General features: G+C 35.6%; 1 protein-coding gene across 2 annotated transcripts; it reads left to right on the forward strand.

Annotated features, from left to right (window-relative positions):
• The first annotated feature begins 679 nt into the window (after positions 1–679).
• LOC143449306 (attractin-like protein 1) lies at positions 680–16157 on the forward strand. 2 transcript variants are annotated; one of them, XM_076949451.1, is made up of 29 exons: positions 680–814; positions 2589–2650; positions 2742–2831; positions 3088–3201; positions 3630–3746; positions 3862–3893; positions 4012–4129; positions 4422–4545; positions 4638–4887; positions 5114–5282; positions 6287–6441; positions 6662–6737; positions 6990–7054; positions 7986–8078; positions 8248–8369; positions 8555–8675; positions 8781–8975; positions 10512–10694; positions 11014–11157; positions 11305–11395; positions 11482–11531; positions 11683–11777; positions 11867–11936; positions 12086–12267; positions 12568–12623; positions 14255–14333; positions 14477–14572; positions 14704–14789; positions 15405–16157. In XM_076949451.1, exons 1-29 carry the CDS (start codon positions 767–769, stop codon positions 15622–15624), a joined length of 3303 nt encoding a protein of 1100 aa, XP_076805566.1. In that variant the 5' UTR covers positions 680–766; the 3' UTR covers positions 15625–16157. The 2 variants fall into 2 exon arrangements, with proteins under 2 accessions (XP_076805566.1, XP_076805567.1); XM_076949452.1 differs by having other exon boundaries at positions 7995–8078.
• Positions 16158–17055: the final 898 nt, after the last annotated feature.

The raw sequence follows: 17055 nt of genomic DNA on the forward strand, positions 1-17055 counted from the left end.
TTATTTTTTGACTTGTCAAAAAAAGTCAAAAATTGGTCAAATTTATAGCGTTAGGTCAAAAATTGTCAAAATTGTTTACAAAGTCAAAATTGTTTACAAACTGTATTGTCGTGGTGTCGTAGAGGTTGCACTGTCAGTGAACTTGTCATTTTACATTTTACACCTTGTAGCCTACTTTATACTGTTATAAATGGTCCATTGTCTACTTATTGTGAATCATGAACCATTAAGTAAAATAATTAGGTTAATATGCTGTGATGCTCAACACATCTCAAAACGTGTAAAATTTTTGGTAGGTCCTAAGTCATTTTTAGGCAGCTGTAGGTTAGGTGCAGCTCTTGCTTCGGTTTTGCTTTAGATACTTCATGTATCTTTGGTTGAGAAAAATGTATTGAACCGTTTTTGTTGTGTCTTAGCTGCAGTTTTTTGGCTGTGATTTGTAATTAGCTCATTTCCCTTTTCAGAATAGGCTAGGTCTGTGTTCAGATTTTTGCCCTTCTTTACTACAAAAAAACTTTTTGTACAAATGCGTAATTTAACTACATGAGTTCTTCATACGACAAAAGTTGTCAAAATTTTCAATTTTTAGGACAAAAACTTTCGTTTTTTAGGTCAAACAATAATCGCCCTAGTAATAACTAAAGGGAGATATTATTATAGACGTGTATTGAATCACAGTGTTTCTTGATTTCCTTGCAGGTTAGTGATATATCTTTGTGCAATATATATGTGATGTTAACAGGAAGAAATCCTACAGTCTGTTAATATGTGGAGGATAATTTTTGTTCTGTTTGTTGCAGTGGGATCATTACAGGTCAGTTATGAAATTTTCGTTTGTAATTTGAGTATATTTTATGTATATGATGAAGGTTTATGAACCTGTCAGATACAATTCATGCTAACCATCACAAGTTTCCAAATTCTTGATGTCTCGATTCCTGAAATATCTATAGGTGGCTCAAAATGCCTGTAAATAAGTGAAGCATTCATGGATGTGTTTTGTTTATATTTGTTTTCTAGAACTCTTTGTAAAATTATCGTAGATAATGAGGTGTTATTTTGACGTTTTATTTCCAAATAACCTGTACAACAGTAAAGATTGTGAAGAGTTTAGGTCAAGTTTCCAAATGTTTAGGGACAATTTCGGCATTAAATAGTATCCTGTATATACATACAAACTTGCACCTGTACCAAATTCCTTGAGAGTATTTTCATAAATGAACCCATACATATCATGCAATCACGTTAATTCCTTTTTCACCAGCATGGTAAATGTATGTACATCAAATATTCATGCATGCGTCGTTGAACTGTGTGCTAATCATAATAACTAGGGCAACCAAAAGTCAATATGGTCAATTTTTTTTTACCTGCTCAGAATGCTATGAAACAAGCACAAAACAAGTTTCAGCTTTGTACGACGTGTGGTATAGAAGTTATTAGGTCAGATAAAGTCAAAATGTTACGTTAGGTCAAAATACGGTCAAATTGTTTCGTTAGGTCTTTTTTTTAGGTCAAAATCTATTAAACTTGTAATTTTGTAACCATTTTGTAATATTATTCTTCCGTTTTTCTCTTTTCTTGTACCGCAAACAATTCCAGTCCCGCAAATTTTACTTAGAACCAAAGCCACAAAGAGAGGGAAGGCTTTTCAGCGCGTTTGGTGACGTCACGATGTGACGGCATTGCATTTGAAACTGCAAGTTGTCAATCTTAATACGCAGAAACGAAAAAAAAGTCAACACTAGAAAAGCATTTTGTCATTTTTAAATGCAGCTTTAGATTAGAAAGTTGCTGTAGACAGTGTAGAGACTATCAGTATAGCGTTTTTCAAAATGAGGTCAAAATTTAAACGTTTTAGGTCAAAATAAGGTCAAAATTTAAACTTTTTAGGTCAAAATAAGGTCAATATTTAAACTTTTTAGGTCAAAATGAGGTCAAAATTTACAAATTTTAAGGTCAAAATTTAAAATTTTTAGGTCAAAAAACTGGTTGCCCTAATAATAACTAATTTAAGAATTCATTGCTCCTGTGGTGTGTTCCATAAATGCTTAAATAACATAAATTTTTAAAATAGATCTATATTAAAATATTAATAATGCATTGTTGGGGTACTGAATGGATGGATTTTCATGTACCCAGTAAAGAGAGTAGTTTGAAATAGCCATACTCATTGTTTATTCTACAGTGTTATTGTATAGTACACAGCATACAAAGCTTGTTTATAGCCTGTATTGTTAATACTAGTACAGGATTTTATTTCCTATTACTTGATATTTCCCATGCGGAAGTGATGGACAGTAAGTGCATTGTGACATCACTACACAGATGTTAGCATGGTTACTAAAACTCCAAAAGTTAACTGTATCATTTCATAAACAAACATATAATCAAAACAAATATTTTATGCATCGTTATGTTTTAAGTTTATCTAGAACTCTTTAAAACTATTCTACCAAAAAGTTGTCACTCCATGGTGAAAACTAAATGTATTTGTTTTATTTTAAGCTAATAATGCACACAGTTATTATGTTATGTAATATGTTCTTGTGTAAGTAATATTAACTATGTACAAATTATTCCAACAGGCAAAAGAATGCAGTGAAGGGTATGTGGGCAATAAATGCCAGCATTGTGAAGGAAGATTCATGTAAGTTGATAGTGAAGTTATTCATTACGTAACGTTACTGCAGAACTTTAAATTCCAATATCAATTATAATTGATCTATAATTAATTATAGATCAAATGAAACTTCAGGAACTGTTGTGGACGGTTCTGACCTGCATTTTGCCCTGGATTGCCTGGGCATTATAAAGCCAACTGAGATGAGGTAGGTTTATACAGACCACCAGTACAACACATATTGAAAATATTAATGTGTAATTAAATTGAATTAAATTAATTGTAATTAAATTGAAAATAATAAAATATTAACATTAATGTGCAACCATGCGGCAAATGTTTTTGTAAGATCATCTTTCTCGCCTTCAATACAATCTAATTAATTTCCACCTCTTTATGCTTCTACAAATGTCTCTTTTATCCTGACTATATTTATTTACATGAAATAATTTGAATGTGTGCAGCAATTCATCAACTCTACGTGTTCGCTTTGATCAAATCTCAGGTCCATGCGACTGTGAATTTTTGAATGTTTTTGATGGAGATGGTGTCAATGGACCATTGCTGGCTACTTTTCAGTAAGTACAGTATACTCTATACAACTATACATTATATCTACTATATTTACCTGAATGTGTACTGTTCCATTGCTCTTAAATTCTGTTTTGTTAGTAGTCTTCAAATCCTATAGGTAGTCTTGCTTGTTAAATCATGAAAGGATCGAATCAAAAATAGAATTTAAGTTGAATGAGAACTTTCCACGTGACCGCTTTCATTCTTTTGTTGTTTGTATACTCGGCCGTTTCTGTTCAAAGGCACATACCTTGAAAATATTTCTTGGTTTTTGGGTTTGTGGACCAATGTTTGTGATTTTTGATCTATAATACATTATTTTATTGAAGAAAATATGAGAAATAGACAAATTATTATCAAGAAGAAACATCATACAAAAAATTCTACTTAGTTTTAAACGCAAATATTATAAAAATGCTTTTATATGTTGCAGTGGTAATGTTATGCCAACTAATACACCTGAAGTTATATCCAACAGTGGTTCAGTTACTTTGCAGTTCTTAAACGATGGCAGGGATTTTTCTTCACGGGAATATAGCATTTCTTATGAGTAAGATTAACCACTTAGTTATATTTTATTTATCTATGAGATGACAAGAAATATTTTGCAACACCATGCAAGTTTATAAACACTAAATAGACTAATCGAAGTTATTTTTTGAAAGGGTGGATAATTGTACCATACCGTGTGACACAGGTACTGTAGTTTTTTCAACTTGTGCGTATGATTTTTATATCATTACAAATCATTGTAGGTTTTGTTAGTGTGTGTGCAGTGACTTTCAGCCGATTTATAAAGAAAGATATCTTTGCAGATGACCAATGGAGAAGTCAAGGGCGGGCATCAGCAGCTAATGCAATAGCTGATGGATTTATTTATATTTTTGGTGGATTTACTTTTCACCAAACTGAAACATGGCAGACTTTTATAAGGTACTTTGAGTTAATTACATTAGAAAGTTCAGCATTAGTAAATAATATTTTACTCATATAACTTTGTCTTTAACTTCATATGTATTTAACGTTGCTTCCTTTAATGGCCATAATGCCCTGTTTCGCTGAATTACTTAGGTTAGTATACCCGTATTTTAGTCAACATCGCAAAACGAAACTCGTGGAAAACATATCAGCACTGTTTGCACAATTACAGTATTTACTTTTGTAAGTGAAAGCTAAAAGCATATTCATGTAGGAAATTAAGATATTTTTATGTTATTAATCTTAGATTCAATCTCACGACATCTGACCCCAGTAATGTCACATCACTAAACTTAGTTGCAGTAGAAGCGGTTAAAGTTAACGGAACGATACCACCGACCAGAAGAGACCATACCTTGGTTGCTTGGAATGTGAGTTAACAACGATCTCAACAACCCACGACTAATATCGATCGTTACTCTATGCTTTTGCGATTTTAATGCTAACTACTAACTGCATGCAGGGGTTCCTGATTATGTACGGTGGTGCATTTAGTGACCAGACTATCACAAACGAGTCATTAAAATACGACCTGAGTCTAAGACAGTGGAGTTCAATGAATGTGAGTTCGACATTTGGAACAGCTCTTCCCCCTCTCATGGGTCACTCTGCCCATGTAACCACTGTAAATGGCAGTAAAGAAGTTATGTTGGTTTTCTTCGGTTATCATCCTGAATGGGGCATCAGTCCTTTTGTGTTTCAACTTGACTTAGGTGTGTAATGATTTAACAAGCCTGAGCAAATTAGACTTAGAAGAATAATTACATAGGAACACAATTGACACATTTTAATTGTAATAGCGTATATTTTTATTAACGAAGCAGATATACATATGTTGGTCACATAGAGCACATTACACTTTGGAAGTTAAACCCCTGAGGCATATTTTCTCCCATTATTAGCTTGTAAGTCAATTAATCTGCAGCAGTTAATCTACAGATGAAATGGTGTGGTCAGAAGTGAGAACAAATGGTGCCAAACCAGTGCCTACTTATGCACATGCATCTGCCTTAGACAATTTCAAAAATGTTATTTATTTGCATGGAGGATTCAACTACGAAAGAAGCAGAAATAACCTTTATTCGTTCGACGTTAACAAGAGTACTTGGTATGTGTTACAATGCACGTCTGTTGTAAATATAGAATGCTAAGTAAACTATCGCGCTATGGGTTGTGTGATACATTTTGATTAAAAGCTTAGTCACATCACATTCAAAATAAGCAAACTAAATTTTGATGAATCATTCTAAAATGCCCTTATTTTGCTGTGAATGCAAATCAGACCCTATCTTAGCCTGTGTGACTGTCTAGATATGGTCATCATGTTACGATTTTGTATTAAATTGTATTGAATGTCAGTATTTAAGATGTAAGCATTGAACTTTTTATTTACCTTTTGTATGTTGAAAGATCTGCGTGGTGTATTCTGATACAATTGACCCTAATGTTTTCGGATTGTAGAATTTAAGTCATTTATAAGGTTAAATTTGCACCATATTTAGGAATAATGAGGTCACAGTACCATTTGTTTATCACCAGCTTAACGTCTGTGTGCAGCTTCTGTAAATATGAGCTTACGTAAATATGAGCTTACGTAATGGTTAAACATTAACTCTATACCAATGATTGACCATAAAACTAGACGAGTATCGTATTGCTAGATAACATTTATCGTGCTTATACTGCTTCTATTTGGCAAACATAACATGGAATTCATCGATGGGAATATAAAATACGTCATTCGATCTATGTGAATAATTATTAGGAACTATCATTTCCTTAGAATAGTTACTATATTTAGCAATAAAGTGTAAGTTTGTGGTCTCAACTTCGTTTAACTCAACATTTCAAATAACTCAAAAGTACCCTGGTCTGGTCAGAATGTCTATGTGGTAAAATCGATTATCTCAACTTTAGGTTGCTCTAAGTAATTTTAATGGATCCCTTTAACTTCAAGTTAACAAATTTCTATTGCCATCTATACCATATTACATAATTTTACACACACCTAAAAAGTCGTAAGTATAGTTTTATTTTAATCTTTTTACTGTAGTTGATAGAGATATTCAATACATATCTTCGTAAGATAACGGTAAGATTTTTCTATTATAGGAAAGTTTTACCATCATCCACAGAACCCCGTTATCTTCATTCCATGACCTTCCTCAATGGGCATCTAACTGTCTATGGTGGGAGGATTAATGAAAATGATGAAAGTTGCAATGGCCCAGTATGCAACAACTTACAAGACACAGCATTCGACATAGGTTTGTAGTGTGAGCCGCTAGCATATTTTAGCCATAAGTCAGCAGTTTGTGTTTGACTGTTTAGTTGAATAAAGTCTACTATAGTTGATGTTGATGAAATTAAGTGTTTTTTTGTGAAAATTGTGTATTGTACAAATATTGAGTTTGATATTCATCGGCAAGACTTACTAAACGTGAGAAAAATTGTTTACTTTGGTGATATGCAAACTGTTATTTGCAGGTTGCAAAGTTTGGAGAAACATCACTGTACATGATAGTGACCGATATGGACATACAGTTGCAAAACTGAACAATCAGTATGTATTGCTTTATATTCAAAGAGACTTAATACAGTGTTCTATGCAATAAAATACATTAATGGTTGATCTTGTTTATTCTTGTCTACTCCAAACAAATACAACATACATAAGAAGTATAGTACTAGCAATTCTGCAAGGGTGCACATTTATAATGTTCGTGTTTATACTTAGTAAGTAATTAGTTATGGATAGAAATAGAAATACGTTACCAATAGCGTCTGCAGTCATTGCAATGCTTCATCGTTACAGAAGCATGCTGATTTATGGTGGCTATGACGGAACGATATTGGGCGATTTTGTTTTCTATGAATTTGGTAAGTGTGCAATCTTCTTGTGTAAAACATAATCCTTTCGCTTGCTTGTGGTCATTGTTCAGGTTTTAGATATTTTTTGCACTGTACTTGTAAGCTTAGGATAATTTCATGATTTTTATTTTGTGTCCGCAACATCCGCACATTAGGTTAGAGCCAAGTGATCAAACAAGTTGATTTTAAATGAAAAACAAGCTGACAGTACGTTAACGGGACGAAGAATTACTTAATAATATTTAGCGGTTGTGCACTTATTGCCAAAAACGTGTCACGAAAAAACACAAATTAGTTGGTCCATGTTACTTGGGTTTTATAAGGCGATTATAACATAGACAATTACTGTATATTTATTGCAACCATTGTGAAATCCTTGCGCCCGACGCTCTTGTTTGGTCACGTACGACAAGAACTTTTCCTGGAAGAGACAAGATGTAGGCATAATTTATTAGTATTTAAGTGCATCACAGGAATGTGTTGGGTAGTCATTATATTATTATACAGTTATTGCACTTGTAATTGCCCATCACCAGTAATTACTATAAGGACACGAATACTAGTACATATGATGTCACCTGTGACATTTCTATGCTGAAAATGAACAACTGCAACTGACCGCTTACATGCGGGGTCCATGCTCCATATATTGTGGTAGCTAGCTTATCACTGCTATTCTTCTTGATAACCCCAGCCATCCAGCATGTTCATTTCACATTGCGGCATAGTAACTGCCGCCACCTTTGTCGTAATTACTGATAAAATTGTGATACATTTTTGGCAATAACCGCTATACCACAGAGTATTGTTTGAAAATTTTTTTTTCAATATACGTACTGACAACTGCTAGATTTAAGGTTAATCTGTTTTAACAATCACTTCTCACTTCAAGAAATTTGCGTGTGTACTATATGCTATACATCAGTAATCATTCATTCAGATCATTCAGATCTCTGTGAAGTTTTACATGAAGATGATTGTGTTAATTCAAGCCATTGCTTCTGGGATAAGGAATGCAAGTTACTTTGTCCAGGTAGTTGTTCATTAGGACCACTTTGAATTAGCAACTTGAAATACTGAGAATAAAATAAATGAATAAATAAATATAAATACAATACTGTAAACGCTGTTCAATAATACTTCAACAACAAAGCAACAGACACTGAGTTTGATAATTAATTATTGATACAATTAATTTTTAGATCAGTCCACCAGTTGTGAAGAACTCTGTACTTCTTTGAAAGATAGACATGATTGTTTTTCTTCCTCCTGCTCATGTTGTCATAACGGTTCCGTCTGCTTCTATTCGAGCAGTGCCTCTTGTGTGAGTTGTATTATGTCAAGGAATTGCTTGATGTTTATGGGAGATGTTTGTAAACATTTACTTTCCTTAGTTAACTCTCTTAGTTTTAGGAAAATAAACAAGTCATCACACACGCTCGTAGTAGTTTTATCTATTGTTGTTGTTCATAGCATTTTTTAAAACTAACCCTAACTTTACAACTTTAGTCTGCAGTGAGTTCAATTGAACAGACACCGTACTGCCCAACTTTAGACAACTGTGCCACTTGCAACGATGCTGGCTGTGATTGGAATCATAGTTCAAGTTTATGCCAACCCTTAGAAAATGGTAAAAATAAAATCCAATGTAATGTTTTACACAAAAGACTTGCATTGATGGCTTTAAGCATTTGGAATAAACCATGGAAAATAACGTGTCCTTCACTCTTATCAGGAAATGAAACCCTTCAAAATGGATGCAACACGCCATGCATTGATCTCACATCTTGCTCTGAGTGTGGGTTTCGCTCTTACTGCTCCTGGTGTGAAACCACCAGCACATGTTTCCCTGTTGATTATAAACGTATATATTATCCCTATGGCTCATGTCTATCATTTGTTGGGGAAGGTTCAGACAACAGTTGTGAAGGTAAGATAATAAGGTTTTTCACTGCTGGGTTGTTTCACTGTTGTTATCCTGTGAGAGCATATGTAGACATAGCATTGTAAGACACCTAATTTGTTAATAATTTCAACGTTTTAGGTCAAAGTTAAAGCTTTGATAACTTTTAGTTAAATAGTAGAAATTGTCAAACCCCGGAAGTTACGTTTTCTTTTTCATGGTTTGAGTTGTATGTATTGGTGTTGAGTCTAAGTTACACGTTCTTTCTGAACACTCTAGTGCAGGGTTATTCAACGGGGGCAATTGTGACAATTTTTTAAGTGAAGGGGGTGAAAGACGCTGTTATCATTCCATTCCAAGTTGTGATTTTATGATTATGTATCTGTTATTTACCACGCTATTATTGCATAAGGTCATACTTACTTTGTTTCTGATTGTTCTTTCTTTTTTGGAATAATTTTAAAGCATATTGTGCGTCGCAAGAAGCAAATACATTCGTAGAAAAATAATCATAGGGGCGATTTTGACCCAGAACTCCGAAAAAGGGGTGATTTCACTAAAAAAGGTTAAAGACCTCTGCTCTAGGGTAATAGTTAAGGTGGTCAGTTGATGCTGCTCTGTTGAAATGGGGATCACGACATATGGCCGTGAACAAACTCACCGGCGACAACTGGTAGTGGACAACTGACCGGCAACAAATTGGCCGGCGATCAAATTAACCGTGACGTAAATTGGCCGGCGATGAAATTAACCGTCGATAAATTGGCCAGCGATCAAATTAACCGTCGACAAATTGGCCGTCAAAAGGTCAAAATTCTAATTCACTATCTAGTCGCGCATCAGCTTTAATCTCAGCCAATTAAGTATGTGTATTGCAGTCAAGGTTGACTGATTTGTCAAATAACAGTTTGTGTAAATTTTAGTGCCCTTAATATGTAGTGTCATATGTGTTTTGCAGTGAACTTCTTTTAATGTTGTTACTCGTATTTCCAGAAATATTTCTGTTTATTTCAATAAATGTTTCAATGTGTATTGAAATAAAAAAAAAATTTTGTTAAAAACAAAGGAAATAGTTACAAACAAATATTTACTTTATATATCATATACTACCATCAACTTAAACACAATAATTCAGCACTTGCACGGTCAATTTACCTCCCGGTCAATTTTCATTCCGGTCAGTCTGTTCCCGGTTAGTTTGTTCGCGGTCAATTTACGTCACAGGCAGTTTGTTCGCGGTCAATTTACGTCACGTTCAGTTGTCCCCGGTGAGTTTGTTCGCGGTCATTTTCCCGCGGCCATATGTCGTGGAACCGTTGAAATGTCCTGTCCTATTTATTACCAAAAACTCACTTTTCTATATGATTAATGTAGTAGTACTGGCCTACAAATCTAAATATGATGTAGCACTCAAATAAATCATGATTTTTTTATGGACTCTCTCAGAAATGTGCTAAATTTAAGGACAAAATCAGCAAAAGTTGTGCGCTGAATCGAACTTTAATGTTTGAAAAACTTCTGGTTATTTCAAAGCCTTTAACTTCACCTGCTTCTATCATCCAGATGACGACATGGATCCATGCTTGCAGTATCAGAATTGTGATGATTGTTTTAAGGATGAAAGATGTGGTTGGTGTGACTTGGGGAGCGATACTGGGTACGGTACTTGCTTGATGGGGTCAAGCCAAGCCCCGATGAATGCGTCAAGTTGCCCCACAGAACAGTGGAACTACTTAACATGTCCTGGTAAAAGAGAAAGTTTTGTTAACTTTTCGGTCATTACTGTTACACAAACAGTGACTAACTAAGGAGCGTTGGGTCTAAAACTCTTAATTATTCAATGTCAGCCTTGTCTGGACCTTGCATAGACATTGTATAAAATACAATAAATACTGTAAGTAAATACTGATAATTTTTGTCAGTATAAAATACTGTTTTGATACTATGTAAAATACGTTCAGTGTGTAGTGGTATCTTTACGTCAGCTGAACTCAATGACGACAACCTTGAAAAATTGCTGTGAAATTTTTTTTCATAAAATCTTTTTTGTCATGTTACTGAACAGAATGCCAGTGCAATGGTCACAGTACTTGTGAACCTAGCGCACCAACTAATTGCACCGAGTGCAATCGTGGTACCACTGGAACGACTTGTGAAAAATGTGATGCATTCTTCTATGGAGATCCTACCAATGGAAAGAACTGCACAGGTAGATTGCTTTCATCATCTTTTTTTGAACATTTTTTAAGAAAAGAATAATTGATTAAATTGATGAATGAATTGATTGAATGAAACCAGGATTTCTTTCCACACTTTTACTCGTAAAAGTCCAAGCAAAAATTCATCTGTTTTACAGAGTGCGAATGCAATGACCACGCAGACAGTTGTTCTGAATTTGGAAGCTGCTTATGCCAAGTTGAAGGTGTTGTTGGCCGGAATTGTGACCGGTAAGCTTCGATATTTATACTACAATAATGCGCATTCTTATGCCATTGATGCCTCATATTACTGTGCTTGCGATTCGGTTTTGCAGATGTAACAACAATGGATTTGGTGGCGACCCAGTAAACGACACCTGTTTTTGTAAGTTCACCAACAACATTTTTGGACTCAAATTTTGATTTTGGCGCAATACGTTTCATAAACACCGTGAAGATTCTACATAACAATATCAACTGGTCATCATTAATTTTTGTCTCTACCAACGCTACAGTGCTTTTGTTTTGCGTTTCAGACCACATCGCCGTCATGAACAAGTATATTTATCCGTTTCAAAGCTCCAGTAATGCATATCCCAGACAAGTCAATTTTGACAACTGTCCCCCGATAGTGAGTGGTCAATTTTCCGCGCTTGGCTGAATCTTGTTTAATACTTTAAATTAAAAATCTCATCATTTTGATTCATTCTTATTACTCAGGAGACCAGCGTCGGTGTCAACGTTGAAAGTTCAGTGCCAGTTAACGTTATCATTGCAACAAATGCCACGGGTAAACGAATTGTTGTTGTGTCGTTACGATTTGTCAAAAAATGTGTTGCAGTATTTTGTAAGTACATAATCAAAAGAATTATATCACAAATGTTGAGGTGTTTAGGAATTCAATAGAAAAAATTAAAAACCATTGCCTACTGTTTTAAGCCTATTACGCCAATTTCTATGGCAACGTTACCTTCCACGGAAATGACACGATTTTCGGCAACTACACAAATGTCACCGATGTTAGCCTGACTTTGTACCAGAACGACTTCAACTTTGGTGGAACATATCGGCCGTGTGTAAGGATATTCGTGTCCAATATAATGATCGGAAACACAGTGACGGTAAGTTTGCGGGTTTTTCTTGTCCTAGCCTTTGTGCTTGTATTGCCATGACTTTTTACTATACCTTATTGAAGTAATGTCTTTATTTTGCATGTTACGGTATGGAATTTATTATACATAAGTCGAGTCTTTAACATAGACATCTAAACTATGGTAACTTTTATTTGTTTTTAGGATTGAATTACATTCCTGTAATGTACCATGTTAAGTTAACGTTGTTACTGTTGCTTAGTGTGGGACCCCTGCAGCCTTGAGTTAGGAATAGCGATTTAGACTCCTGTAATTTCTTTGTTTTCAAAGGTTTGGCTTGTACAAAATCCGACCAACATAGGCTTATTGGTGGCAGTTTTTCTAGTGTAAGTGATATTTTTGGTTGTTGATTAAAACTTGTGGTGTGTCCATAATTTGTCTTTACACGCCACATAAGTGTTATACCATGGCTGATCATTGTAAGTGTAATAGTGTATATGCTGTGTCTTATTTACAAATTAGTTCTGTGCTATCATTGGCTTACTTCTCAACATAAAAAAATAAAGGAATTAAGCTTGTTAATCTTGGGCGTTATCATGCAGCACATCAACAACTAACTTTATTCTTCTTTAAATTCTTAATATGACATAAGCAAAAGTAACTACGGTAATAGAATAACTAATACATTAGTGTACATCGTAGTAGCAGATGCTTCATTTTTTTGAAAAAATATTTCACTGTTCGACTGCAATACTTTAACGTTGCTTGTGCAAAATCACTTGTCTTGAAGATAACTTTGTCATAATTCGATATCCCATCATGCTTGGTTATTTGCACAATGGAATACATCTTTAACCTCGCACAATCTTGCGTATTTCAGTCAGCATGCTTAATTATTATTATTGCTACTACGAATGTGTTTGATTTAATCTATAGAATCTGCACATTTAGTGTTTACTTGCAAGTGACTGTAAATTTACAGTGAGACCTCGTTAGTCCGGACCACTTCGTTTCGTCAAAAAATGTCGGTTTAGCGGGGTATCCGGATTATCGGAAAGTAAAAAATCAATCAATCTTGCAAATGCAGTACCGTGTTCAAAACGCAGTGTGCACCTTACTCCAATTCTAAGTACTGACTTTCTGGCTGGACAGCAACTAAAATAAAATTATATTTTTGTATGATCCGACCCAGTGTCGAACCCCAGAACCACCGTATTAAAGGCGAATGCTCTCCAAGTGACGAACATTCTGCCGCAAATCGGTTTGACAACCCCTCTTGCATGGCGAAGCATTCCGGCGGGACCAGCAGTCTTGAACTTTCTTCGACCTGTTTCCAATCTTTGCGCAATGCGATATCAAAAGTTGATAGCACGATTGAGTTGCAGTAGTATGTCTTCAATAGATTGCCGTACTCAACCGATGTAATGTACGTATTTTTTTGCGACCGCGGAAGCGTTGTTTGTTACTGTTGATGAGCAATTTATTTTTTCGTTTCTAAAATACTGTACAGTATTTCATAAAATTCATAGTATGACTAAAAAGCTGTGCGGCTAAAATTTTTTACAAAGCGCAATGCTGTACAGTACTGTACTTTTGAATCAATAAAGACCGCAACGTTATTATGCGTAGATAATCGGCTATTGTTTCGTCAACTAACTACCCAGTGTACATAAGTGTATTAGGACAATGGTGAATCATTTTCGCTTAAGTGTTAATAATAATCCGGTTTATCGAATTTTATTGCTATTGATTTAGCACATTTGTTCCAAAACTTTTGTGTCGGAGTCGGACAGCGGGGTTTCCGGATTAAAGGGGTAAAATGCATAGGAAGAAATCCGTTCCCGGCAGTTTTGTGTCGGATAGCGGGGATTCCGGTTGTTCGGGGTACGGATTAACGAGGTCCCACTGTATATGTATCATAATGTATAATACCCATGGTAGTTACAACACTATTTATAAAAAACATCTACTTAGCGTTAATCTTATATCTGTATTAATGAAACCTGTCTTTGGTCAGATGTTTTGTGTCCTTGTTACTACTTGCCCTGATAGTCTGGAAAGGGAACAACATCATAATGAATATGAGGCGAAGAAGGGTACGGATCATGTATATCGTGTGCATAATGCATATCTTTTTGTTCAGGATAAGTTGGATGCGTGAATCAAACCCTCAATGCAACGCGATACATTTGCGTGACTTTTTGCTCTTTCTTTGCGTCAAACATACATTTGTTTGCAGAACGTCCGCGTCGAAATGGAAAGGTTAGCGGCCCGACCCATGGCGGTGGTGAACTTTGATTACATGAACGATCAAGCTGTGAAGGAGGACGACAAGGTATTTACACTCTGATACAAACGAACTCTCTACTTCAGCCATTGCATGATAACTATAGTGAGGCAGGAATGTGATTTACTCACATTCTTCATTAGTTTTATGAAGTAATTCGATGTAATTTATCGTTGTAGGAAGCAAGTACGTTATCGGCAGAGTTTTGCGGCAATGGAGAAGCGATGATCTGTTCTGCAGTGCTGTGTTTACCGTCCTGTGGAGAGTAAGTTATCTTCGTGCATGTTTATCTATGACTTACATCGGTTGCGCAAACTACTTTGAAAACATGCTACCTACTGTACATTATCACTGGCTCATCTGCACCAATGTAGTTGTAACATTGGATATTTATACAGTGGTTGGTCAATTCAACCTCAAAACGATTCAACTGATGAACGTTGGTTGGATCATCCTGAGTTCAGTCGGGGTTAGCCTAAGCAAGCGCGAGACCCAATGCGAGAATTAATGGCGGGGCCCATAGCTGATTTTAAATAAGTTAATGAAACAACTTAATAATATCGTAAACCAAGTATCAACTCTTTGCAAATCAGCTTCGATCACAGCTTTGCTTCGTAATTTACTTTCACCAAAACTTTCTCTCTCGAGAAAAAAATAGAAAATAACACCGTGATTTGTGCAATATAAAAGCTAAATAGCTATTTTTCTTTTATTCCGAAGCAGCGCGCGTAGCCCAACGCAGTCGCATTGCCCTGCTGAGCCCGACCCTGGGTTTTATCGTCTGTGGGTTGAATCGATCCAGATCCACCTATAAATTGACCATGCATTAAACACAAACACACTCAGTTCAGTATCAAACGTAATCTTTTTGGTTTATCAGCTCTGAAATGCTTCGAGAATTGGTACTCGGAAGCGCTTTGATCAAGAAGCCTCGCAATATTCAGGTTCCAGGACCAGATGAAGCAGCATCGCCCGGAAGCAGTTCCAACTTAAGCGGCGTGTTTCAGAGCGCCGTGTCGCGTGTTACTCACAGAATGAGGCCTAATCGTTCTATAGATGGTTTTGACAATCCCGCAATGAACATGCAAAATGAGGCGTAGATTTTGCAAACGTTTTTCTACTACAATTCTTGTGTGGACCATTGAATAGAACGTTTTCAGCCACTGTATGCTTTGGTTCTTCATATAACTAATCGATGCAAATAGTCTAATTGCTTTGAAATTAATCGATTTTATACTATCGTATATAATGCACTTTATATTTATTATCCTTGGGTTGAAGAATTCCCGAATAATTTTCTTTCCCTTTCTACGTTTTTTCACATTTAATCCTTTCTGTTGTTTTGCTCAGTTTTAAACGCCTGTCATTGTTGACCTTGCTTCATTTTCATGCTTCTTCACGCGTGCTTATATTTCAGTGCGGTACAGTTTGCGTTTAAAGGCAAGTTTACAATGTCTAAGCAAAGAATATGCAATTTTTTCGTGTAAATGACCCCTGTATCCACGTGTGATATAAACGCAGTGGTGCTTAAGGGGTGTTTGTGCCTGTCCTTTTTATTATTTTTGTAATTTGAAATGTTGTATTTTATCGGATCAAACGTTCATGCAAATACAGTGATACAAAAATTGCTGTAGTATGGTCTTATCTTTTATTTTTCGCCATTGACTGTGAAGATCGAAAGAACGGTGTTAGCCTTGTTATGGCTAAGACAAGGCGGCAAGTGAAGACATCTGTCCCCGGCCGCAGCCATTTTGGGGCGCCAAATGAGGTCAGAATTTTTTATAACACTTGTACAAAATGGCAAATGTGTTGGTGGAAATGAAGCATGATTCTCTAGTAAACTACATAAAAAGTTTCTAGGTGCCCACACTAGAATATTAAAAGTAAAATTTGACATTGATTATGACGTCACATATGATTCGTTTTTGTCATTTCGGTTCACATCTGTCGCAGTCATGATTAAAGACGGTTAAACACAGCCCCATGCCCCTTCACGAACACAACTTTGGAAGCAATCTTTATGCCTTTGTGTTCATCGCATTTTCTTGCGTACGATTACTATGACCTACTGTAGTAAAACATCTAATAGGTGAGTTATACGACGTTCCAAACTCGTTGTATACTGCGTTACAAATTTGTACACCGTAAATTGCCAGCTATTGTACGTATGCATTTTAGAATACATTTTGTTTAAAGCAATTTCTGAGACGTGAAATTTTGTGAACCAAGCACGAGAGTTCAGAAAACTCCATGATAACGCACATCCTCGGTGTTTGTTTTTCCCAATAATCTTGACAAAGTGGAGGCGCAAAAACTGTTTCTGTCCTCGGGCGCGAAAAACCCTAACCTCGCCTCTTAGCAAACATAGCAAGAAACATGCTCACAGACAATGGAAAAAAACACACAAAGCTCGTATGATTTTAGGGTATATTGATGATTTTTACCGGCGGCAACACACAACCCTCATTTGACCTTGCCTTGCAAATATTTTGCAGAACGAAGACTTTAACAGGAAGACTAGGCAAATTTAT

This window comes from Clavelina lepadiformis, chromosome 3, assembly GCF_947623445.1.
Source record: "Clavelina lepadiformis chromosome 3, kaClaLepa1.1, whole genome shotgun sequence".
NCBI lineage: Eukaryota > Metazoa > Chordata > Ascidiacea > Aplousobranchia > Clavelinidae > Clavelina > Clavelina lepadiformis.